Source organism: Plectropomus leopardus, chromosome 23 (assembly GCF_008729295.1).
Source record: "Plectropomus leopardus isolate mb chromosome 23, YSFRI_Pleo_2.0, whole genome shotgun sequence".
Classification (NCBI taxonomy): Eukaryota; Metazoa; Chordata; class Actinopteri; order Perciformes; family Serranidae; genus Plectropomus; species Plectropomus leopardus.
Genome location: NC_056485.1, coordinates 15,549,047 through 15,573,020, shown reverse-complemented (window position 1 = coordinate 15,573,020; position 23,974 = coordinate 15,549,047). Strand labels below are relative to the sequence as shown.

At 39.0% G+C, this 23,974-nt stretch overlaps 3 protein-coding genes across 5 annotated transcripts; all 3 read left to right on the top strand.

Moving 5' to 3' along the window:
* Positions 1-1,674: 1,674 nt before the first annotated feature.
* On the top strand, positions 1,675-5,213 carry LOC121962444 (macrophage mannose receptor 1-like). Its single transcript, XM_042512699.1, has 4 exons — positions 1,675-1,708; positions 2,678-3,055; positions 3,863-4,216; positions 4,873-5,213. Exons 1-4 carry the CDS (start codon positions 1,675-1,677, stop codon positions 5,211-5,213), a joined length of 1,107 nt encoding a protein of 368 aa, XP_042368633.1.
* Positions 5,214-6,834: 1,621 nt separating this feature from the next.
* On the top strand, positions 6,835-16,651 carry LOC121961836 (protein mono-ADP-ribosyltransferase PARP14-like). 3 transcript variants are annotated; one of them, XM_042511876.1, is made up of 15 exons: positions 6,835-7,097; positions 8,139-8,302; positions 8,470-10,596; positions 10,765-11,001; positions 11,115-11,333; positions 11,430-11,496; positions 11,713-11,859; positions 12,004-12,063; positions 12,452-12,628; positions 13,045-13,183; positions 13,294-13,349; positions 13,908-14,627; positions 15,087-15,220; positions 15,306-15,483; positions 15,636-16,651. In XM_042511876.1, exons 1-15 carry the CDS (start codon positions 6,923-6,925, stop codon positions 15,914-15,916), a joined length of 4,881 nt encoding a protein of 1,626 aa, XP_042367810.1. In that variant the 5' UTR covers positions 6,835-6,922; the 3' UTR covers positions 15,917-16,651. The 3 variants fall into 3 exon arrangements, with proteins under 3 accessions (XP_042367810.1, XP_042367809.1, XP_042367812.1); XM_042511875.1 differs by having other exon boundaries at positions 8,467-10,596; XM_042511878.1 differs by lacking the exon at positions 6,835-7,097 and adding an exon at positions 7,630-7,687 and having other exon boundaries at positions 8,467-10,596.
* A 1,447-nt stretch (positions 16,652-18,098) lies between these two features.
* Positions 18,099-22,638, top strand: si:ch211-63p21.8 (kelch-like protein 33). Its single transcript, XM_042511889.1, has 4 exons — positions 18,099-19,102; positions 19,234-20,182; positions 20,298-20,468; positions 22,023-22,638. The coding sequence occupies exons 1-4, from the start codon at positions 18,277-18,279 to the stop codon at positions 22,540-22,542; spliced, it is 2,466 nt and encodes an 821-aa protein (XP_042367823.1). The 5' UTR covers positions 18,099-18,276; the 3' UTR covers positions 22,543-22,638.
* The last annotated feature ends 1,336 nt before the right edge of the window (positions 22,639-23,974 follow it).

Genomic DNA, 23,974 nt, shown 5'->3' with positions numbered 1-23,974 from the left:
AATAATTCTGTAACATAATTTTACATATGCAATTATAGTAACTATAAATACAGTTTTCCCTATTTTTTTTATTTGTTTCATAGACATTTCCCTTGCTTTGAAAAACAAAAAACTTACACATTAATTTTGTGTAACATTTGTTACACAAAATTAATGTTTATGAAAGAAATTGCACCAATTTGCTTGAGGTTCAAAGGTTTGAATACTTGTAAAAAGCGCCTGAAAACAACTAAAGAAAAATGACATAGCCCCACTTTTAAAAAGGTTAAACAAGTCCATCCATGGAGATGTTGTTGTTGGTGAAGTGATATCTTCCAACACTTGAGGGTGCACTTGAGCTAACAGCACGTTAACCAGAACTGACACAAAATTGAAGATTAAAAGAAACGTAAAGTGTCAACATATCTGCTTAGAATCTACAACCTGAATTTTAGCGACTGGGTTGTAATTATTAATTAAGTAGAATTAATTTCCAAATGGCTATGGCATTGCCTCTATTGTCCTTTTGGTTAACATCAAATTACATCTTTCTTTTTTGGACTTTTAGTAGAAAATTATCTGGAAATTACACATCTGTAACTTGATCGTCACATGTGAATCCAAATAGATTAACATAAATGAAAAGTAGCAGCTAGAGTTTTATTATACGGAGATTTAGCATTAAAGAAAACTGTCTGTCTGAGGTTTTAATTATAAATAATCAAAAATGGATTTTGTTAGCATGACAGGAGGAAAAGGTTGTTGTAAATTTTACAAGATGTTTTTTTAAAAACTGAACCTCTTTATCTTTAAGATAACAGTTTCTCTTCTGTTTGTTTTCTATGGCATCATGTAGATGACCTCTGTCATAACTCATGTGGACTTCCTTTTTCTCATCGATGGTAATGACGGAGACCTGAACCTTCCGTGTTTTATTATTCAAATGCCGACAATAAAGTGGCTTCTTGTAGAGCATAATACTGTATTTAGAGCAGTCTACATCAGCACATCAAAGAGAGACAGTAGAGCGAAGCCAGAGAGACAAAAACACCAGAAGTAAGTTTGAATTGATACTATCTCTTTATCTTTATTTATCTCTATCTATCTATCTATCTATCTATCTATCTATCTATGTTCAGTAAGCATATTTTGCATTTTGTTCATAGAGTGAAGTTAATATTTTGTTTTATTTTACTATACTTATTTTTTTTTTATTATTATTTGGAATTAGAACCAAAATTGAAACTTTGCATTGTATCAGGTTGTCATTTGACTTTAAAGCTTTTTTTAAATGACGTACACAATAACAGAAACACCTGAAAATTATAATGCAATCAAATAGGATAAACTTATGCTACAGATGTTTCATTTTTGATGGGATTGTTTCAGAGGTTGTGCTGAATTGATTGATGCATCTTCATGAGCCAATACATCTTAAAAAGTGTTCTTCTCATTTTCAAAAATCTATCTATCTATAGAAAACATTTTTTCTAGGTTGAGTTTTTCTTTAACATTCATGGGCTTAAACATTGATGGATTACAATGTTGTCTCTGATTTGAATGTGATTTGAATATTTCCTTCTATCCAATGTTTCCTTATTAGGCTGCATATTAACAATCCAGAAACGAGCTGTTTAAAATCACGTGTTTTGTTCACTGCACAGAAAAATATCAGCCTTATCTCACAGAGCAAAAATGCAGTGGAGCCTGTTTGTGCTCGTTCTGATGGGTAAGTGGATCGTCTGCTACTGTGAAGCTACATTTGGTAACTTTTTAAAATTTGCTAATACACCAAAAACAACCAATCAGAGCCGAGGAGTCAGAAACGCAGCCGTTAGTTATGTCAGTCACTATTTGAGTGCATGGCAAGGCAAAGGCAGAGCAAATTTATTCATATAGTAAATTTAATTCTCATGCTGTAATCGAATCTCAATTCATATTTTGATCTGCACTGTTCACTTTAAAGCCCTTGGAAACCTGGAGCAACGTCACTGTTTTCAGACACCTCTCACATGAATTTAAATCTTTGAACCTTGAGCAAACTGGTGCAATTTCTTTCAAAAACATTTTTTAAAAAAGGCAATGAGTAACGTGCAGTGAAATGTTCCACAGATTGCAAGAAATTGGTAGATTTAGAAAAATATTAATTTCAAAAGCTATGGGGAAAAAAATCCCAGAAAAAAAGCTAAATAAGGAATTATCATAACCACAGCTTTGAAATTATGTTAGTTAAATAATCTTAATTATGTTGTATTTTTTAAGCACCTTTTCCTGGTAATTTCCTTGTTTGCTTGTTTTTTCAACTTTCCTGTTCTTGTCTTTTTTTGTTGGATGTTGTTGTTTGTTTGTCTTTTTGGTATTTCTTCTTTTTACTTTTCTTTTTTTAATGAAATCAAGCCAATTTGTTCAGATTTCAAAGGGTTAGTGTTGGAGGCTCTGATTGTTTTGTTTTTTTAACACAGACAAATATATACTGTATTATTATTAGTTTGTTCACAAATTATCCGTTTCATTGAGTACTTTGTTAATAAAGCAAAACTTTCAGCAAATATATTTAAAAAAGCTATTTATTTATGTATTTATTTTAATTAAAAAGTAAAGCATTAATCTGTATTCATATTAGACTACTCACTGATTTACTGCCCTGCTAAGGTGTGACCTGTTCAATAACACTGAACAGTATTTTTTCTGTTTTCAGGCCAGTGTTGCTTCTTTGTCTGTGAGCTCTATGAGTACCACTTCATTGAAGAGAAAAAGACCTGGGAAGAAGCCAGGAAGTATTGCAGAGATCATTACACTGACCTGGCCACAGTGTCTAACATGACAGACATGAAGAGACTCAATTACTCTGCACAGAAAGGAAACGGAGCCTGGATTGGGCTTTACAACGAAACAGATGCCAACAGGATGTGGCACTGGTCTCTCCCAGGGGTGGAGTACAATGAAACTGAGCATAATTGGGCTGACAGTGAGCCAAATGACAAGAAGAAACCTGAAAACTGTGTGCGGATTGATGATGATTATGAATGGGAGGATGCCCCTTGTACAACTGAGAATAAATTTATCTGCTACGATGGTAAGAATATAGTATCACTATTATGTGTAAACAACTTATCCTCCTTTCTAACAATAGTTTTCTTAGTATGTGTATTTTTTTGCTGCTATAAAATATGTCATATATGTATAAGAAAAATCTTAGCCCTTTCTGTTTGTTTGTTTATTTATTTATTTTGGATTTTTTGTTTCATAAGAGTCACTAAATCCCTCACTTTTGGCCTGAATGCCCCCTTCCTGGAATGCAAAAGAAAAAAGTCTCAAAAATGGGCAGGCCTGGGAGCTAAGAAACACCCAGTCACCCCATTGTGCCGCCTCTTGATCCACAGCCCCTCTCTGCACCGCGCACACACACAAAGGGCCTTTGCTAAAATGGACCCTACCCACTCACACTTTGGTTGCGTGGGCATGCGCTGTCAAGCTCATGACCATCAGCATGCAACCTCGTGGTGTCCTCACAATATTGTCAGGCAACAGTTACTGTAAAACGAATTATTTCTCATTCCGATGTTTGTATTTTGTCCTTACCGGTCTGTCCGCCATGTTGTTTCCCTGGCCTTTTCAGTTGCCATAGTTACGAGAATGCGTGTGCATGACAGTCTCCTCCGCAGGGGGAGGAGCTCTGGAGGCAGGGCTGAACGGCAGCAGAGAGGGAGGAGGAGGGAACTGGAGGCTGCACTCTTTCATATTCTCAAAGCAGTCCCTTTCTTCTCAATGTTACCAACCGCAGCTTTAAATTATGTGATCCACCTTATAATACCACCTGTTCTAAATAAGAAAATATGATTTTTATGGTGAAATAACTTGTAAAAATGTGTTTCTTTCTTAGGTTTGTCTGTTAATTCCACAGAAGGGAACAAGTCTGATCAGTTCTTTTGTAGTGATAAGAAGATGACCTGGCAAGAGGCTCAGAACTACTGCAGAGAACAACATACTGACCTGATCAGTGGACGCAAACAGTTAGATGCCATAGGACAGTGCAAAGAAAACGATACGGAGGACAGGTGGATCGGTCTGTTCAGAGACACCTGGAGGTGGTCAGATGGCAGCAATGTCTCTTTTAGATACTGGGATCTGGACTTATTTAAAGACGAAGATAACAAGACTTGTGCTATGACTCTGTTAAATGGAAAATGGAGCTCCGACAAATGTAATGAAACAAAACCCTTCATCTGCTATGACGGTGAGTTTTGCAAAGATCTGTGTTTGAATATCAATCCGTCATGTCACATCTACATAAGTTGTCTGCTTTTCTTAGTCATTTTTTGTATTTTTTGTTGTTATTTTGTGTCTCTTTGAGGGACTTTTGTGATTATTTTTAGTTGTTATGTATGTCTTAAAAATCATTTTCTTTTCTTAGTATTTCAATTTTTTTTCATTTTGTGTCTTTTTTGGTCTTTTTGTTTGTCCTCGAAACCACTTTGTGTCTTGTTTTGGATGTTTTGTGTCTGCTTGTGCTCTTTTTCTGTCTCTTTGGGGGGAAATCTGTGTCTTTAGGTCATTTTGTGCCTTTTCGAGATCATTTAATGTCCTTTTGGGTCTTTTTGTGGCTTTTTGAAATTATTCGCCTGTGGTCATTTTATCTGTTATTGATGTCAATTTTTTGTCTTGTTATGGGTGTTTTGTGTGTGTTTTGTTTTGCATATCTTTTGAGGTCTTTTTAGGTCTCATTTTAATATACCTGGTCAGTACATGCCAATTTGAATGACATCTTGCGGGTATTGCCCAGAGGGGTCCGTGACTCTTTGGGCCCCTGTGCCGGCGTCTGGTAGGCCCTTTCAGTAATCCAGCCTCACTTCTGCTATGATCCTGTGTTTGTTGCTTTTTCTTCCATGACAGACAAAGTGATCCTGATCAAAGAGAAAAAGACCTGGAATGATGCATTGGATTACTGCAGAAAGAACCACAGTGACCTGGTCTCCATCACTAACCCTCATCAGCAGAGATGGGTCCAGGAGAGAGCCAAGAAGGCCAACACTTCCCACGTGTGGATGGGACTGCACTACGCCTGCTTTATGGATTTGTGGTTTTGGGTAAATGATTGTGTGGTCTGCTATGACAACTGGGCCCCAGGAGGAAGGCAGCAGGGTTGTGACAGGGCTGCAGCCATGGACAAAGAGGGGAAATGGTTCAAAATGTCTGAAAATGACACGTTTAATTTCATCTGCACTCTTAAGTAGGTCTAAAAGTTCCAGTGTGTCCGAACTTTAAAGTCCAAACAAGCTTACAGTACAGTTATATCCTTTTGTCTGAGTTAATTGAATAACAATATGGCACATTTTGAATTCCCAGCTTGAAGAGGGAAAATCAAAATTATAACAGACTTTTTATCTGCAGATTAGACATTGAAAAAAAGTAGCTTAACTAAAGTTAACACGTCTTTCCATCTTTTTGTCCTGATTCGGGACAAAACAAGTGGTTAGCTTGTGTTATTTGATGAGGATGTTATCGTATTTTTCTTCAAAAGTGTGAGCTTTTTGCGTGTCTCTTTATATTTTGTATCATTTCAGTGTGAATAAGGGGGCGACACACTGGAAGAAAACAGTAACAAAAAGGTCTAACATTTAGATTTCATCATGAAAGTTCCCCAGCTCATTATTTACATTAAGACGAGTGTTTTTTTTTTTTTTTCATTTTAAAATTATGTTTTGCTATGCAAACGGGACGTTATACAACTGAATATGTTTTGCATACATTTTCAGAACAGAAAACTCCGAACTCCCTGTAGGGAATTTTGGATATCTCTTTTTATCACTCAATACTTTATCCATAAATAATGTCAACAGCCATTAAAAAATACATTTCTCTGTGTATGGGAAAAAAAACGTTTGAAAATCAATGATAAATGAGCAAACTCTTCTGTAAAAACAAAAAAACAAACAAACAAACAATTCAGTACATAGATGGAATAAAACTACAACGAGAGTGCTGCTGAAGTGGATATTTTTGGCTTTGAGTTTAAGAAAATACTAATTTATAGATATTTGCTTTTTGCAGCCATGTATTGTAAAATTCAATTTGAGACACACGCTTCCCCAGCTAATTACTCACATTATTCTTTTTATTGTTACGTTTTCATCAAGTGTGTCTCCCTTAAATACACAAGCCTATATTTGTTATCTATAGTAAGAATTTTATTTACTCACTTTGGAATATTTTATCTTTAAGTTTGAGTTAAGGTGATGTTTAAAATAAATAAAATCATATTTCTTGGATATTTCATCTTATTTTATTTTTGAGTTTTATGTAAACAGATAATTGAGTCACTGATGCTGATTAAAGTGATAAACAACAGAGTGACTTGACAATTTGTAATGTCAACATCTAAAAACTTGCCTGGTTTGAGAGTAAAAATGAAAACTAATGGATTTGTTAAAGGAAATAACGAGCAATACTGAAAACAAAATAATTTTTAAAAAAATATGAATATGTTCTCAAATTAATTTAAGTAATTGCACTTAAAAATCTGGACCTTGTGGCTGGATCAGTTGGAAACCACTGTTGGAAACAAGACAGTTATATTTACCTCCGATTAATTTTGCAGAGTTTTACAATCTGTTTCTGCAATATAAGCTATCCTAGGAAATAAGAGAAAATCGAAAAATGACCAAGTCAAGTACAATACCTATACATTTTACCCAACAGTATTTAAGTAAGTTTACGTTTACTTTACACCACTGTTGAAGAGGATTGTTGAGACATTAGGAAGCATGTGACACAAGGAAGTGACCCTTGTTTTACTCTAAGTGACGGGCGTTTTTGTCGAAGTCTTGCAGTACTGCGCTTGACACCAGAGCGATCAATCCGGATCCAGCACTGTGTCGCTCTTACGTTATCAGTCCTACAGTTACCTATATGTGTAATTATTAAGTCTGTGAAGTGATACACCATGGAGGGTGATTATCAGTATCTAGTTTTCTTCGATTGTCCCAGTCTGGACGCAGAACTAACGAAAAGGATAGAAAAATACTTTAATATTCGTCGCAAATCAGGCGGTGGAGACTGCGGATCGATAAAAAACATACGTGGTGAAGTTTACAGCATTGCCTTCAGAAAGCAAGATGGTAAGAAGCATAATTTTATCCTTTTTTTTGTTGAATGTGGTCATTTTAGTTCTTAAATATAGTGTCATGTTGTGCTGGTGAAAGTGAAAGTATTCGCGCACCTAAGAACACGTTGATCTCTTTCGACTATTTCTTAATAAAACACACACACACACACACATATATATGTGTGTGAGAGAGAGACTAGGCAGAGACTGAATTTTGTGACTGTTGGTGTGACTTTTTCACCGTTTTTATATCAACCGTCACTGTCTAAACTTGCAAACATAATATTCAAGTTTTACTTTCACATTTAGTTCAGACTGCTCTTTAAATAGTACAGGCTGCATATTTAGACCTAAACTTTACACATTATATATTGCCTAGTAACTGATATTTATGTCAAATTTATAATTTATGGTGTTGTTAGGAAGTTGGTAAAACAGAAGGCATCACAAAGAGCAGAGGACCTGTCTTTGTTTCAATCAATGCACCACATGACAGATAAGGGCGTGGCATAAATGTCAGCTGTCACAACTTTGAGATGGAAACACCTGCACATGGGCATGGGTGCATAAACAAACACATGGCTCCTGGGAACAAATTTAAAAGTAAGGTCAACCAATCCTTCTATACTGAAGAAATACAACTGCATTGTGGTCGTTTTTTTGCATTTTGTAGTTATTTTTCATGTCTTTGTGGTAGTGTGTGTCAATTAGCTTCTTTTTTTGTGGTAACTGTGTAGATTTTTGCATTGATTTGGGGATTTCTTTGTGGTGGTTTTGCATCTATTGGGTCATTTTTCATCTGTTTGTAGTTATTTTGCCTCTTTTTGATGTAATTTTGCACGTCTTTGTGTGTGTATTCCATCTTTATGTGGCCCTCTTTTGTCTGTCTGCTGTTTGTATCTCTTTTTAGCTGTTTTGTGTTGCTTTGTGGCCATTTGTACAATAAGTGGTTTCTCTCATTGGAGCAAAACAAACCACCGAACCATAGATACTGAGATGTTTTCTGTTTTGAAAGACAAAAGGCTAAAAAGTGATGTCCGTTTTTTTATCTCAGATCAGCAAAGAGTGTTGCAGAGGTCTGAGCATGTGTTGGAGTTTGCAGGAGGTCCTCTGGTGCTGACGGTGCGAGAAAGCCCAGAACTTTCCACCTGCTCTCCCATCACTACCTCAGCAAGAAGCAAGCCGCTTAGCCCAATACTGGACTTAACTTCATTACAGGTCAGTTTTGGGAAGTCTTATGAAATAGTGTCACATACTCAAATTTCCACATGGGGAAAAAATAATGTCCAATCATTTTTCTCATATTTTTTATGTCTTGAACATCAGAATTCTTGAGAATAGTTGTCATCTGTGTTAATCAAACTTGATGTAAATCTTTCCAGCAGCAGTCCCTTCCTACTTCTTCAATCCTGCAAACGAGCGGTGAAGAATATGAACTGCGACCTGATCCTTACCTCCTTCGTTACCTAAAGGAATGCCCTAAAGCTGGGGAAAAACTAAAGAAAGACCTTGCCTCTGTTGACTGCTCTGCTCCACTTTACCCAGAGGAGGGGAAGGTTTTAATTAGGCATTTAAATCAACGTGGTGCTGCGGATGAAGGTAAAAATTGGAAAGCAGACGTAGACAAAGTTTTTGATGTCTACCAATGCCACTATGAGGTGGAGCTACACAGAGTTAAAGCTTTGCTTCAGTCCAGCAACTTCCATCAGACCACAGATGAAGTTAAGGTGTACAGCGAGGTCGGGATGGCTGTTGTTGTTGGGGAACGTTCCCAGGTGAACGCCAGGTTGGTTAATGTAGAGAACTTGTGTGTTAAACGAGGGTCAGGTTTAAGTGAGAAGCGAACTCGACGACTAGGTGAGGCCAAACTCCGTCTACTCTGGAAAGAGATTGAGCAAAGTTTAGGAAGAGATTTTCCAGGAGTGAAAGTCACGCAGGGAGCTGCAGGTCAGTTAGTTTTGGAAGGTTCTGTAGAGGAGATTCTTCAGGCTGGCGACTGGATCTCTGAACAGGAAAATTTGGTGTTAGAAAGGACCATTTCTGACATGAGCCCACACTTTTTGGCTTTCTTGAGAAAGGCATACGGAGGGCCAGGGGTGCTAGGTGACTTTTTAGGGGTTGGTGACAAGGTGGAAATAGAAATACGAGACACAGAGCTACGATTCTTTACATTCGCTGCTGATAAACTGGATGACACAGAAAAAAAACTGCACAAAACATTCAAGGAAGTTAAGATCAATGTTCCTAACTGCTCTGCTGTGCCATCTGAGCTTCGGGAAAAGCTTAAGTCCAAGACAAATGAGATGAACGAAGGCCAATGCAGGGCTCAGGCTGTGTTTGGCTCAAACAGCACGGTGTGGTTGCTGGGCCATACCAAAGAGGTTGAAGAGCTGAATGAAGCTGTCACACAATTTATTTTGGACCAGTCAAGCATAGAAGGCAAAGTCATTCTCCCTTATCCAGAGTTAGTACAACTCTTACCAGAACTGCTGCAGCTACATGGCTTTGACTATTCAGGGGTCACCTTCCATACTTTGGCATCTTCCTCCATGCCTGTAGTGTTGCTGGAAGGTCCAAGTGGCAAAGTGACTGGAGTCAAGAATAGGCTTGGTCCATTTGTGAACTCGCTTGTGCAGGACAGAGTTTCCATTGACCTGCCAGGAGCAGTGAGGTATTTCGAAAGCCCCTCTGGAAGAGAGACCATTTTAAGTGTTGCTCGTTCTCAGAAGTGTCTTATTCAGCTTCAAGAACAAGCTCACGCTACTAGACAGATTTTGGCATCTGGTGCACAGTTAATTAAAGGAAGCACAACAGTTGCTAGTTACAGCCTTCGTGACGGATTCCAAGTGCTGGTGTGTCAGGGCGACATCACCAAACAGGAGGCTGATGCCCTGGTGAATGCTGCCAATGAAGATCTGAACCACAGTGGAGGGGTTGCTGCTGCCCTGAGTAAAGCAGGTGGTCCTCAGGTGCAGAGGGAGAGCAGAGATATAGTAAAACAGAATGGAAAAATTCCTACAGGTGATGTGGTGGGGACCACAGGAGGGAACTTAAAATGCAAGAAACTGCTGCACGCTGTTGGACCTGTAGGTGGAAAATCGGGTGGCAAAGAAAGGATGGTGCTGGAAAAAACTGTCCAGACTGCTCTGAATCTTGCAGAGGCAATGGAGTTCAGGTCTATAGCCATGCCCTGTATCAGCTCAGGTGTGTTTGGTGTTCCTGTCATTGTGTGCTCTGAGGCTATAGTATCTGCTGTTAAGAGGTTTGGCAGTCAGGGAGGAAGAAGTCTGAGAAGAATCATCCTGATTGATAACAGAGAAGAGGTGGTGAGGGCCATGCAGGAAGCATGTGATCGGCTACTTCGAGGGACAAGAACTGAAAACAGCGCACAAAGAGATCTGGATTTCCAGATGGATGCTGATGCCCTAGACACAATGAGAGAAGCCACTGTTGGAGCTCCTGGAAATGGTGTCCTCATAGAGATCATTCAGGGTATCATCGAGACCCAGCAGGTGAGGAATTTTGTCAAGATGTTGCATTAATGTATCTGTCGATACTTGATTCAGGAAGTTTCACAAGGGTACTAAAGTCTATTTGCATACAGAATCTACTTTCGGGATAAACCTGGTGGTTAGGATTAATTGTAAACAAGAATGAAATCAGATTGTCGTTTCTCCTAGGTGGATGGCCTAGTATCCCCCATGGCTGGCCATGATCCTCTCTCTACCCGTGTTGGAAACGCTTTGTCCAACATGGTTGGACCTCAGTTGGCTGCAAGGTTTCATAATGAAGCAGGAGGAGCAACTCTGCCTGGTCAGACAGTCCTGGTGAAGGGCTTACCTGTACTTCAGTCCAAAGGGGTGTTCTTCCTCAACCTCCTTCCTTGGGATAATAACCAACATGGAACTGCAGTCCAGGTAAAATCATGTTTTCTGTGAATATGCCTAGGTTTTCGTGCAACCATGTGTGTCTTTACTGTGTTTGAGTTTTGTTGTTTTGTAGTAACATTGATAATCCTTCAATATTCCAGGCTCTGAGACAGGGCATCAGAAAAATTCTGGCCTCCTGTCAGGACACAGGTTTTAGCTCAGTTGCTCTCCCTGTGCTTGGGACCGGTTCTGTCCTCCGTTTTCCTCACAGCGTGACGTCAAGGGTTATACTGGAGGAGGTCCGTGAATTTGAACAAGTCAGCACATCATCTTTCTTGGTCCGAATTGTCATTCATCCCAATGACAAAGAATCTAGCAAGGTAAAGAAAATGCAGCAGCAGTGCTTTGTTACAAAAACGGGAATACATTGCTTTTTGGGGGGAACAGGAATTAAACCCTTCACTTTGTCAATACAGGCCTTCCAGTCTGTCCAGGACACGTTGCATCTGAGAGGTTTCACGAACGATGCTAACCCAGAGCAAGGTTAATGTGGATATTTTCTTTTCACCATCAGGAGTCACAAAACTTTGATAAATTACTTGCTTCCTTAACCTCTAAAGCAGCAACAGTCATTGTAAGGAGACTTGCTGTTATTGTGCCTCTCTTAGCAACCACTGTTGATTCAATGTAAATAGTATGGCTTCAACTGAAACTTTTAAACAGATAATTACACTTTCAATGTTATTGGCATGACTTTAGCCTCCTTTTACCGCCACGTCTCCATAACGGATTATGAGGTCACAGCTATGCTGGGTGAGGTCAGGCTTCAGATGGTCCGCGGGGACATCATTCATGAGAGCACTGATGCCATTATCAACACAACAGACTTTTCCAGCAACCAGTCGGGTATGATGGATTTTCTAAATGTTTTCATTGTCAAAAAAAACACAAGTTTAAGTTGCTATGGTCCTCTACATGTATGTTTTGTTTAGTGTACATTATGTTAACTTAGATTAGATCCTAAAATAACTGTGTTTACAAACTTTATAGGTGTGTCCAAAGCTATTGTAACAGCAGCAGGGCCATCTGTCCAAGCACATTTAGCTCAAGGTAAGTCTGAAAAATGCTGCAGAAATACTTTTGAAGTGGTTTTGGGGATGTGCTGCACCTTTGCTTTATGAATACAAACAACACAGTGCAACTGGCAGACCTTAAATCTGTCCAAGAGCACTTCATCCATCTGTTTTTATAAGCATTTTTAATACGTGCATAAAAAAACTGAGTTAAAGCACCATAAATCTGGATAAACTGAAGTATTGCAAAAGTTTTTCAGCTTGACTGGGGTATAAAATTTGGGATATACATTAAAACAAAATTCAACAAACTTTGCAACATTTTCACCACCCAGCATGTTCTACACCAATCCAATAAATGTTTTTATTTATTTTTTTATATTTATATTTTGGGATGTTGTATTCATTTTATGATTTTTTGTCAGTGGGGGTTCCTGCAGACTGTATGTGCACCACAGGACCTGGCCTGCTCGGCTGCAGGGAAATCATTCATGCTAGTTTTAAGAGTGACCCTCAAATAATTCGGAAGAATTGCAAAAAGATACTGAAGCAGTGTGAGACCAAAGGATACCGATCGGCGGCCTTCCCAGCTATCAATACTGGTTTGTACTGCGTGCATTTGTGTTGATGTGTATTTGTGTATTAAGATCAGAAATTTAATAACAACATATATGTTAAAACAACAATGTAAGTCTAAAAACTTCATGTTAAAAATAATCGTACTAAAAATTAGATCTCAAAAATGTAAGAAGACGAAATAAATGTACAGAGCAGCATTCATACTGATATCTAGTATTTAAATATGAAAGAACAGTATATTTAAAATGCTAAATGCAACACATTTGATACAAAGTGTTCAATTATGTGTTTTATGTGGTCAATATTATGGTCAACACCAAGTTTTTCTTAACCACTATTAATATTTTAAGGTTTAAACACATTACATAATCAAGCTACTGTAGTATTGTAAATGGCATCACTTGTGGCGTCTCTAATCATTACCTTTATTTCCCATCAGGTATGGGTGGTATGGACTCTGTCAAAGCTTGTAAAGCCATGCTGGATGGCATGACCTCAGCGATCACGGACTTGAAACCAAATTCACTCAAACTCATCCGCATTGTCATCTTCCAGCAACCGGTCTTCCAGGCTTTCAGGTCAGATATAAGTCTCACTTATATGATATAAGGTTAAGTTTTAGCAGGAGTTGCATTGTCAGTCAGAATAACTTATTTTAAACTTCCTGCCCTGTAATATGTTTTTGCAGATCAGAGCTGGAGAGGCGCTTTGGGCAACCAGCCGCTTGTCACCTCAGCCTCAGAGGTTTGTTGTCATTTATTATGCTTATAAGGTATAAGGTAAGATTTACCATGTTTATCATCTTAGTTTAGCGTGGTAACATTTGCTAACTGGCATTAAACACAAAAAATAGCTGAGATTGATGGATGTGATTAGTTTTGCAGGTGTTTAATCATACACCAAATATTTGACATAAAACATGGGAATTATGGCGATCAAATAGCTCCATGCCAGATAGCTAGAGTAAGGTACGTTGAGGCAACATAATTGTATTTTTTAAAGTTAATTGTTCTTCAAATTCAGACTTCAAATTATGAAGTCTGCAACAAAAACTGCCAATGAACTGTCCATGATAATGACACTCAACAAAGGATTAGAGGAGCAGCGTGTAGGATTTAGGGAGATCTAGTGGCATCTTGTGGTGAATTTTGAAAATATTTTGGAAATGTGTCACATAGTCATGAGAAAACATTTCAATTAAAAGAATTTGATTGGTCAGATAAACAGTATTCTCAGTTGAGGTCAGGTGTTAACTAACCTCAATTCATTAATCATCCTCATTTGTTCCTTCTCTTTTTTTAGAAAAAGCTAAACAAAAGCTCAAGAAGTGGCACGACAAGTATTCAAAAACCTCCACTACTTCAGGACCTCGAGACAAAACCTTCCTCTCCTCGAAGCCGCCACCAGCTGTGATAGAAGTGATAGGTTGTAGTTCAGAGAGCATCAAAACCCTCAAGAGAAATTTGGAGGGGACCCTGCAGAAGCAGCTAGTGGAAAGAGAGGTGGATGTGCATGATTTTTCCAGGCTTAATGCCATGGAGCTGGAGGCAGTGCAGGCAAAAGTCAAAATCTTAGGAATAAGCCTGGAGTACAAGAGACGTCAAAGTCCTGAACGTGTAACTGGCAACAGAGCAGGAAACACAGCTAGAGCTGAAGTGAGAGATCGGTCAGGGTCTGAGAGAGAGGTGTATGTGCTGAAGGGCCTAAAAGAGGACGTGTTAAGCGTCACTGAGCTTATAAACAAGGCGTTTCAGAAAGCACTTTGCGAAGACCTCCAAGATAAAGAAGAAGCGATGTTGGCTCTCAGTGTTCAGTGGTCGATTCAGGATGTAAATAAAGTCTGGCAAGAGCTGAGTCTGCATGACAACTACATCCTGGAGGAGGCTCACATGATGAAACAAGTGTTCGTAGAGATGATGGGACCAGAAGGCATGATGGTGAAAGTAAACCTGAAGTCACAAGAAGCCACAAATTGGCTTACGGGCATCACTTACAAAGTGAAAAGGAGCGAGTCGGATGCAGGTATGTCTCATTTTGTAGTTTTACTTACTTTACTTTCACATTCAGAAACTTATTTTAAAACCATCCTCTTTTTATGCCTCAGTGTACATGTCATTTTAGTGAATGCAACATCTCAAGTTGCCATTAGGGGTTCTCTTTAAATTTGGCACAAATGTTTATTTGGACTAGAATTGAGCAGGTCAATATGTGAACATGATATTTCAAGAACACCTTCAAGGAATTTCTCAAAATCTGGCACAAATTTGGACACTTGGACTCAAGGTTGAATTGATTTTGGTTTTTAAAAGTCAACACCTTCCAGGAGAAGATGTGTGTGAAGCATCCATGTTTTTACAGACATGGATGTAAACTGTATATGCAACTTGACTGGTTCATGGAGGCCTACAATTAGGTAGTAATTTTAATTTGAATAGTTAAAAATTCTTAAATTATTATTCGTTTTTGTAACTTCTGCTTTAGGCTTGGAGTTGCCAACAAATTGGGAGCCAATGCATGGAGAAATCTTTAAAAAGGTGGAGCTGCAACCTAACTCACCAGAGTACCAGGCTGTAGCCCAGGGTTTCCTCAAAACGGCTAAATACAACATTCAGAAAGTGAGTATGCAAACATAAAAACACATTTCTCATAGCAGCACTAAAAACCTACAGTTCAAAATAAGTAACTTTTTTCTAATTTCAGATTGAGCGCGTGCAAAACGTCTACCTGTGGCACGCCTATAGTGTGTGTAAGCAGCGCATATTTGCAAAGAACGGTCCAGCAGAACTTGGGGAGAAGTCTCTCTACCACGGCACATCAGCACAGGCATGCAGCTGCATTGAAAAGGACAGATTCGACAGAAGCTATGCAGGAACACACGGTAAGGAATGTTGTCACATGTCAAGCTCAGAAAACCGGTTTCTGGCTGCAGCTTCACAAGAGTGGCGTCAATATTCGTGTCTTCTTTTGACAACAAAGTGAATCGTGTGTTGAACTTAAATTTGTGTCTTTTTTTGTATGATTTTATCACAGCTGCTGCATATGGAAAGGGAGTTTACTTTGCAGTCAGTGCAGAGTATTCAGCACACAGATTTTCCCCACCAGACGCGTCAGGCCTGAAGCGGCTGTATGTGGCTCTCGTCCTAACTGGCCGTTACACAGTCGGTAATTCCTCCATGAAAGCAACTCCTCCTCGAGGCCAAGACCCCACAGACTGCTACGACAGTTTGGTGAACAGCCTGCAGCAGCCCGCCATGTTTGTGATCTTCCACGATGACCAGGCCTACCCAGAATACCTCATCACCTTCAAATGAGTGAAACCAAAAAAATGGTTCAGTTCTCTACTGTGACAAGTCAGTCGCCAGGAAACATATTGTTTGTTTCTGCAAACCAAGTATATGTCACATTTTTACATGATTGTAGCATGATATGCTGAAATATAGATATATAATATAGATATGCTGAAACTTTATATTTCTTTAAACTTAAATTTAGTACTCCTACTACGGCTTTTGGGAGCATAATCCCCACTGGAAACACAGTGATGTCTCTGGAAAAAAACAGCTGCTTTTTGTGGCTCTATCCAGGCTGGAAACACAGTTATGCAGCACGTCTTGTTAAAAAACGATAGATTCTTGTGGTTCTGTCCCAGCTACAAAAGCAACTATATCTCAGCATATAAAAAACTAGTTCTTGTGACACAATCCTGCATTGACAGCCTTGTGAAATCAAACGAACAGGTGCAATTCAAAATACAAAACTCTATTTTCCTATTTTTTTCTATTTTCCCTCAGAGATCCCAAACTTTTCCAGGCTGGAAAATTGGTAATTCTCTCCAAAATGTTGGTGAAATGTTTATAAAACTAAAATTTACTGGGAAAATCTATGGTTTCAGAGGTTAAAACTATCCAAACATTTAATTTATTTATTTTTATGGTCTAATGTCTGTACAGTGAAGTAAGGGAGGAGTCCATAGTAAAGAGATTTCTGGCATCATGAAAGTAACAAGGATTTTTCTTTGAAGGGTGCAAAATAAAGCATTTACATACTTAATAACTCAAACAAATACAAAGTCAAATCACAATTGACAAACCCCTATTAATAATTTCAGAGGAAGTACAACTTTCTTAATTCTTTCTGTAAATTAAAGAGCTCTAATAAAATGATGATGGCAGATAAGATGATTACTGTGGTACATTATGATGCAAAGGTGTTGCAAAATGGTATTAACTGAGTGCGGTGATGCATACAAACATTTCTTTTTAATATTATTTTTTGGCTTTTTGCCTTTATTTGACAGTTTTGGCGTGAAAGGGGGAGAGAGAGGGGATGACATGCAACAAAAGGCCAAGGTTGGGACCTGCAGTCACTGCATCAGCGACAAAGCCTTTAATATACAATTTATTTGCTCCAACATACAACACATCAGTTGAAAAAAAATAAATGAAACATAACTGTATTCTCATTTTTAACTGACAAACAGATCATGAAGGTTTTGCCAGCAGTTATTTCAGCATTATTGAGGGTTAGACCTGTTTGAAATCACAGTAATACACTTCACACAGGGAAAAGCAAAAATCCACAGAAAGAATTGTAGTAATTGAGATTATCATTGATCCTAGCATTGTGCCAAAGACGAACATTGACACGGTCTCCAACCTGTAGCTGCAAGACGGCGCTGTTAGATCCAGACAACGCGTGACGTGGAGCACTATACCATGACACTACCAGTTCGTCATTTCTGTACAAACTGGTGCCATAGCCTGGGTCACCTCCCCAGTAAAAGGATGTGAAGGAGAAATAATAGACTCCTGGAACTGGTGCTATAAAATCTCCTGCAACAACAGGACAAAATAAAGTCACTGTTGTAAAGTTTCATTCATTGCCATCATTAATATTGGAGGTTGAGCAAAGTTAGCTGCTTATATTGCAAATGTTTTAAGAAAGTGGATTACAAAACAGGGAGAATTTGTGGAGACTAACAACATCAAATTAATCATGCTGACAAGAGGAGATTTAACAAGTCAACAAAGTCATCTTTTTTTAACCTTGAAAAAAATACAACATACTCTAAAACAGGACTAACATAGGTCACTTGTCATCCAGAGTTGTTCATCTGACATGTGACTCGAGATGTGACACGTGACAATTAGCAATAGTCATTAACAGAAAATACAGCACGAGCTTTGTGTTATCATAAATGAACCTTAGCTTCCGTCTGGCTTTCTAAAAGTTGTTTGTTGTTCAGGACTTTTTATTTTACAACTATTTAAGTCACGGCCAAAGTTTAACTAGGTCTATATTGAGGAAATACTTTAAGCTGGCTCTTTTTGACCATTCAATAAGTTCAAACACTGAAGGTCATCTCCGTTTTCTTTTGTGATGAACACTATATTGGAGTGAGTGCCAATTTCGACTGCCAGTTCAGATGAAACTGAATCTCTCTGACCCAGTGGCTATGAATAGGTGCTTGTTTATGCAGTGAGTGAAGTTGAGTCTGAGAAAGTGGGAGGATTTGAGAGGGATAGAAAGATTTGAGAAGTCAGACAAAGTGATTATGAGAGTAAACTCATCAAGACAACAGTGTTAGCATTTGCTTTTGATGTCAGCGGTAATTTGAATTGCCACAGAAAGACCACTGTAGGCAAAGGAAAGGTTCAACCGAGCTACTAACATGGAGTTTACCAGGCGCTACCTGCCGCTGGAATGGGAAGAGCGATGGAGAAAAGAGAAAGAGAGGAGAAAAAGAGTGATTGAAGAAGGTGGAGAAGAGGGTATAGAACAGGACAAACGTGAACTGAGGAGGATTGTGGCTTACAATGACTCCAGGATGGGGCTGCCGAGTGGTCATTGTAAAAAAGAGGGGTCAGAGGTCAGGATGAGTGGTGGTCAGGAGGGAACTGGGGAGCAAATGAGCAAGGGGGCTATTGGGGATGAAGGACTTGGCGATAATGTCCAAATGTACCACAGCGAAACCTATCCAAAAGACGTTTTCATGGCTCTAAAAAACTTTCGGGATTCATCTCTTCTCACAGACCTGACTCTGGCCACTGACGATGAGAATACCTTTGACGTACACTCACCTATCCTTGCTGCTGTCAGCGCCGTCATTCGAGATAGGCTCATGGATGCAAGTGGAGAACAATCGGACAATAATAAGGACGTAGGAGCCCAAAGGTGGTCAGTGTCTCTCGGTCCGGAGGTTGGTCAAGTTGGGCTACAGGCAGTTGTGGAGTTTGCATACACTGGAGCTTTACTGACTTTGAACAAAGACAGTATGGCTTTGATTAAGGCGGCAGCTGAAGCATTGGGCGTCAGGAGATTGCTGGATCTCTGCTACAAAGAGGAGCTGATGAAGGATGGTGAAAGTCCTAACAAGAAAGGTCAAAACATCCCTGCTCTAGATCAGCTGAAGGTCACTCTTCAGTCCATTAAACAGTTACAGGCAGATAGAGTAGGCTGTGATGTGGTCTTGGATGTGGACGGAGGCTTATTCCATGGTAGGCAGACATCCTTAAGACTGCATGTTCATGCAATTAGACATGATTACATTACATAATTTAATAAGTAATAACTTTCTACGACAACAGTGAATTGAATGAATCTGAACCCTTCTTTTGTCTTTCTACAGTCCACAGAGTTATTCTGGCAGCGAGCAGTGAGTATTTCCGTGGCATGTTCACCTGCGGGATGAGGGAATCCCATCAGACCTGTATCGCCCTTCCCTTCCTGTTAGCTTCTGAGTTAGAGCCTCTGATTGGCTGCTCCTACAGTGGGACCCTCCCACTTAGCTGGGACTGTGTCTTCGAGATCACCTGCACTGCCCTCCAGCTTCAGTTCCAGCCTGCCCTCTCGCTTTGCCTCGACTTCATGCGACAGGAAATAGAGGCAAACTCGTGCCTGGATGTGGCATCTTTTGCAGAAGCCTACGAGATGTCAGAGCTGCTTGAGGAAGCCAATGACTTTATCCTGAGGAACTTCTGGGACGTCTCAGCCACGTCAAAGTTTCAGGACCTACCAGCAGAGAAGCTTCTAGACATTCTCCGCAGTGATGGTCTGTGTGTGCCCTCAGAGTTGGCTGTATTTCGAGCCGTAATATCCTGGGTTGAGGCTGATCCTGAGGAGAGACTTGGCCAGGCTGGCGTACTGATGACCGGAGTTCGGTTCCCTCTCATGACCTTTCGAGAGTTCAGGGAGGTCAGGGCCATTAACCTGCGCATGGAGAGCTATGGAGACAAGGAGGTGGAACTCTATGGTTCAGCACTTAAGGAATTTGGTTTCAGCCTCCCAAATGCCCAGGATTTATGCCGGGTTCGGCATCCCAAAGACACTCTGGTTGTGGTTGGGGGAGACCGGCTGGACCCAGATATGGGTCAGCGTAAACCAAGCAAGGAACTGTGGTTTGCAAACTCTCTACGCAGTGGTACAGGGTTGGTGAAAGAGATGGAGTGGAGGAGGCTGGGTGAGGTGCCAGACAAGCCAAAGTTCAGGCACGGAGTAGCAGCAATGGCGGGAAAGTTGTATGTGCTTGGAGGATGCCACTTCTACACCAAGGATGACGTGATGAAATCTGCCTACAGGTAAAAATAAACAGAGCACATATATCTTCCTCTCACATTTAGTAACTTTGATTTTAACACAACTTAGGTCTCACCTTTTCTATCTTAACTTTCACCTTTTCGGCACACGTGCTAGTTATGATCCTGTGCAGGACAGCTGGTGGAGGCTCCCCGACATGCAGGAGTTTAGAAGCAACTTCTCAGTGGTGGTACACGAGGAGCATCTTTATGCCATTGGTGGAGATAAGGAGATCAACACCAATGTGGACAGCGTCGAGATGTACAACCCAGACACCGACTCCTGGAGGTACGATTAATGATGCAGACTACTCAACACAGTATCGACCCTTTAAATCATATGTTCTGGGGCAAGCTTGGCTTAGTTTCATCCAAAATCACTCATATTACGGGATGTAATTTGTCTGATATCAGACAGAATTTTCATCCTGACATTGCCTCCACTCTCACTAATTTTTGTGGAGAGAGGAGTTTGATTTTCCCTAACCAATCACACGAGACTAGAGAACGTGTTTACGTGAATATGATGTCTTTTTAAGTCAGCATTGATATGTAGCCATGAAAACATTTATGCCACACCTTTTAAAAAATGAGAGTTTTGTGCTTTGACAAACAAAACAAGGCAGAAGCAAGATACACCAGAGGCAATTTAGTTAAAATTAAGGTAAAATTAAAGATATACAAGTTACAAAAACATATCTAAAAGAAGACGGATGGCTATGAGAAATAGAGATAAAAAAATAATTTGAAAAAAAAACAATAAAACTAAATATAATGGAATAAAAAGACATGATAAAACATTAAAATGTCACTAAATTTAAAATGCAGCGCTCAGCCTCACTGAGCCAGTAGAGAACCGGACTAAAAGGAAACGCAGTTTTGTATTTCATGTCTTTTTCTCTTAAAAATAAACTAATTAGTTACCAGTTAATGAGTGCTGGCCTTTGGAGAGCAAAATTAACCAACAATGACATCTCTAAGCAGAGCCAAAGACTATTGAAAAGGTAGTCTTCAGTGTTTGTAATATAATATTTGATAATATCAAGCATGAACACTGTGAGTTCACTTTTATTTTGACCATCTCTCCTTTCATATAATTGCTATACCAAAGATTAGCCAGCAGATGCCCCCATTTCACTACATCAAACACTTAGAAAGACTGAAATATTTGCAGCGCGGTTGCTTTAGGTGGTAAAGGGCCTTCAAAACCGTCTTTACTCAATCACTTGATAAAATAGAGAAATACAACAAGACAGTACTTTTAGAGAAGAAAGCAATGAGCAGTGAAAGAAATTATCCCAAAATTAGCAAGAAATTAGTAAAAAGTACAAAAAAAGGCCTGAAATTAGTTTAAAAAGAAAGAAAGAAATAAAGGAAGAAAGAAATAAAGAAAGAACATGGAATTAACCTGGGAACAGCTTAGAAAATTATAATTAGTTTGAAACATAATTTTAAATACGTAATTATTTTAATTAGAGATATAGTTTTTCTCTAATATTCTTCTGTTTTCCCAGGCATTTTTCCCTAGCTTTTTAAAAAATGTATTTTATTTAATTTTTTTTTTTTTGCATTTTGTGGAAGATTTCTTACCAAGTTGCTTATTGACTTCTCCCATGTTTTTGAAAAGGAAATCAAGCTAATTTTTTTAGAGTTCAAAGGTTTAAATTCTCACAAAAAAGATCTGAAAGTAGCACAAGGAAAGTGATGCTGCTCCAGTTTTCAAAAGGTTAATGGTAAATCATATAGTAGAATATCTGTGAGTATTCTGATAGATGTTAAAACACATACTGCCCATCTTGTAAAGTTTGGGCTAAAAATTCAGGGACATATGTCATTTTCTCAGCTTTGTAAAGCCCCTGGACCAGGCTCTGAGCGGCCATGCTGTCGCTGTCATCAATGGAGGAATCTTCATCTCTGGAGGTTTCAACTGTGAGTATGTGTGTTTGGTTTCCACGTTCCTATACCACCCAGAGAGAGGAACCACCTACCTGGCAGACATGACCCATGACCGGGCCCAGCACTGCATGGAGCCCCTGCGAGGCCATCTTTACGTGGCCGGCGGTGTTTGTAACCTGAGGAAGTTTTACACTGACCAACAAGCCTGCGAGGTGTATGATCCTGTGGCCGATTCCTGGACAGCGTTTGCCCCACTGCCTGTGCCCCACGTGGGTGCAGCCTCAGCTGTTCTGGAGGAGAAGATCTATGTACTGGGAGGATACTGCCAGGACGATTACAGTGAGTCTGGACTGGTCCACCGATTCGATCCCAGCACTCAGCGATGGGTGAACATGGGCAAACTGCCTGGGGCTATTACGGACATACGAGGGTGTCTGCTCCGATTGCCCCAGCACTTTAGACTTTAGTAACTGTCTGGTCAAAATGATAAAGAGAAGATGAAGATGAAACTGATGGACATTTTTGGTCAATGTTATCCCCAAATTCACTGTTTTATTGGAAAATATGGTAAAAAAAAAAAAAAAAAAAAAAAAAGCTAAAAAAATGCCTAATGAAAGGTTAGAAATTAAAGTCTAGAAAGACTCTTTTGTAAACATTTGCTGTCTCTACTTCATTTTGAAATACATAGCATACTAATAGTATCAAATACACAATCCCAAATACTAGTTGCAACATATCATACTGTGATTATTTTAAATTGTCACAGTATGATGAATGAATCTCTGCATGTATCTTATTGCTGAGTGGCAAAATTAAATTTTAAAGCATGTATGTGAGTTAGAATGAAATATTTATAGCATTGCAAGCTTCACACTGAGATTTTTTGGGGGAACAGCTCAGACAGCAGCAGTAATGCTGTGGTTCTGCAGTTGGTTGATGATGATAAGATGTACGTGGAGTTGCTGGATAATGGCAGACTGTTTGACAACCTGAATGGACGCACAACTTTCAGTGGTTTTCTTGTCTTCCCAGCGTAAATGATAAGAAAAAATGTGTTGCAGTGTCCTTTTAAACTGAGGAGAGATGTGCAACAGTAGTGATATCGGATAAACCTTTTCCATTACATTGTGGCACTGAACCCGCAAACTTTCCTGCACAAAAATGACACACTTTGATTATTGTAGTTTATATTACCCCTAAAAAAGATAAGAAAAAATCCCAGAAATCCAAACATAATTTTCATTTTCAAGTAAATTTTAATGAAAATGTAAATGCATGACCCTTTATTCAGAACAAAAAAATACTAAATAAACTGCTTACATCATCTTATTTCCTGTCTCAAATTACTAAACACAGATTTGTGCAGCTTATACAAGAATTGTTTACCAGCCTCCAACTAAGAATACGCCAACAAGCAGCAGCAGCCCCATCTAGTGTTCATAATTAGTAACTGCAGCAATTAGTGTATGTTATTGAAATAATTATCAACTCAAACATGAACAATTTCATGACAGTATCTTTTGGACACCAAAAATTTTAACATTACAAAGATATCCTAGTATTTGCATTTCTTAAAGGAATACTTCACCTGCAAAATGGATGATTATTTATTACTTATTGCATCACATTGAATTCTGGAGGAAAACGTTTTCTTGTATGCCTCCACAGTGAAAAGAGAATCCAAAAAAGGCAAACATTTTCCATAACTTGAAGTAAAAACTACCATGTTTAACAACAGCAAAACTAAATCAAGCAAATATAAACCAAGTCTCATGAATTCAGCCATGCAAAATACTTCCCAGACACAGAACATTATGATAAAAACAAATAATCCAGGAAGTAGGCAGAAATGTTTTAAAATGTAACATTTTAGCATATGCACATAAAATAAGACTTGGA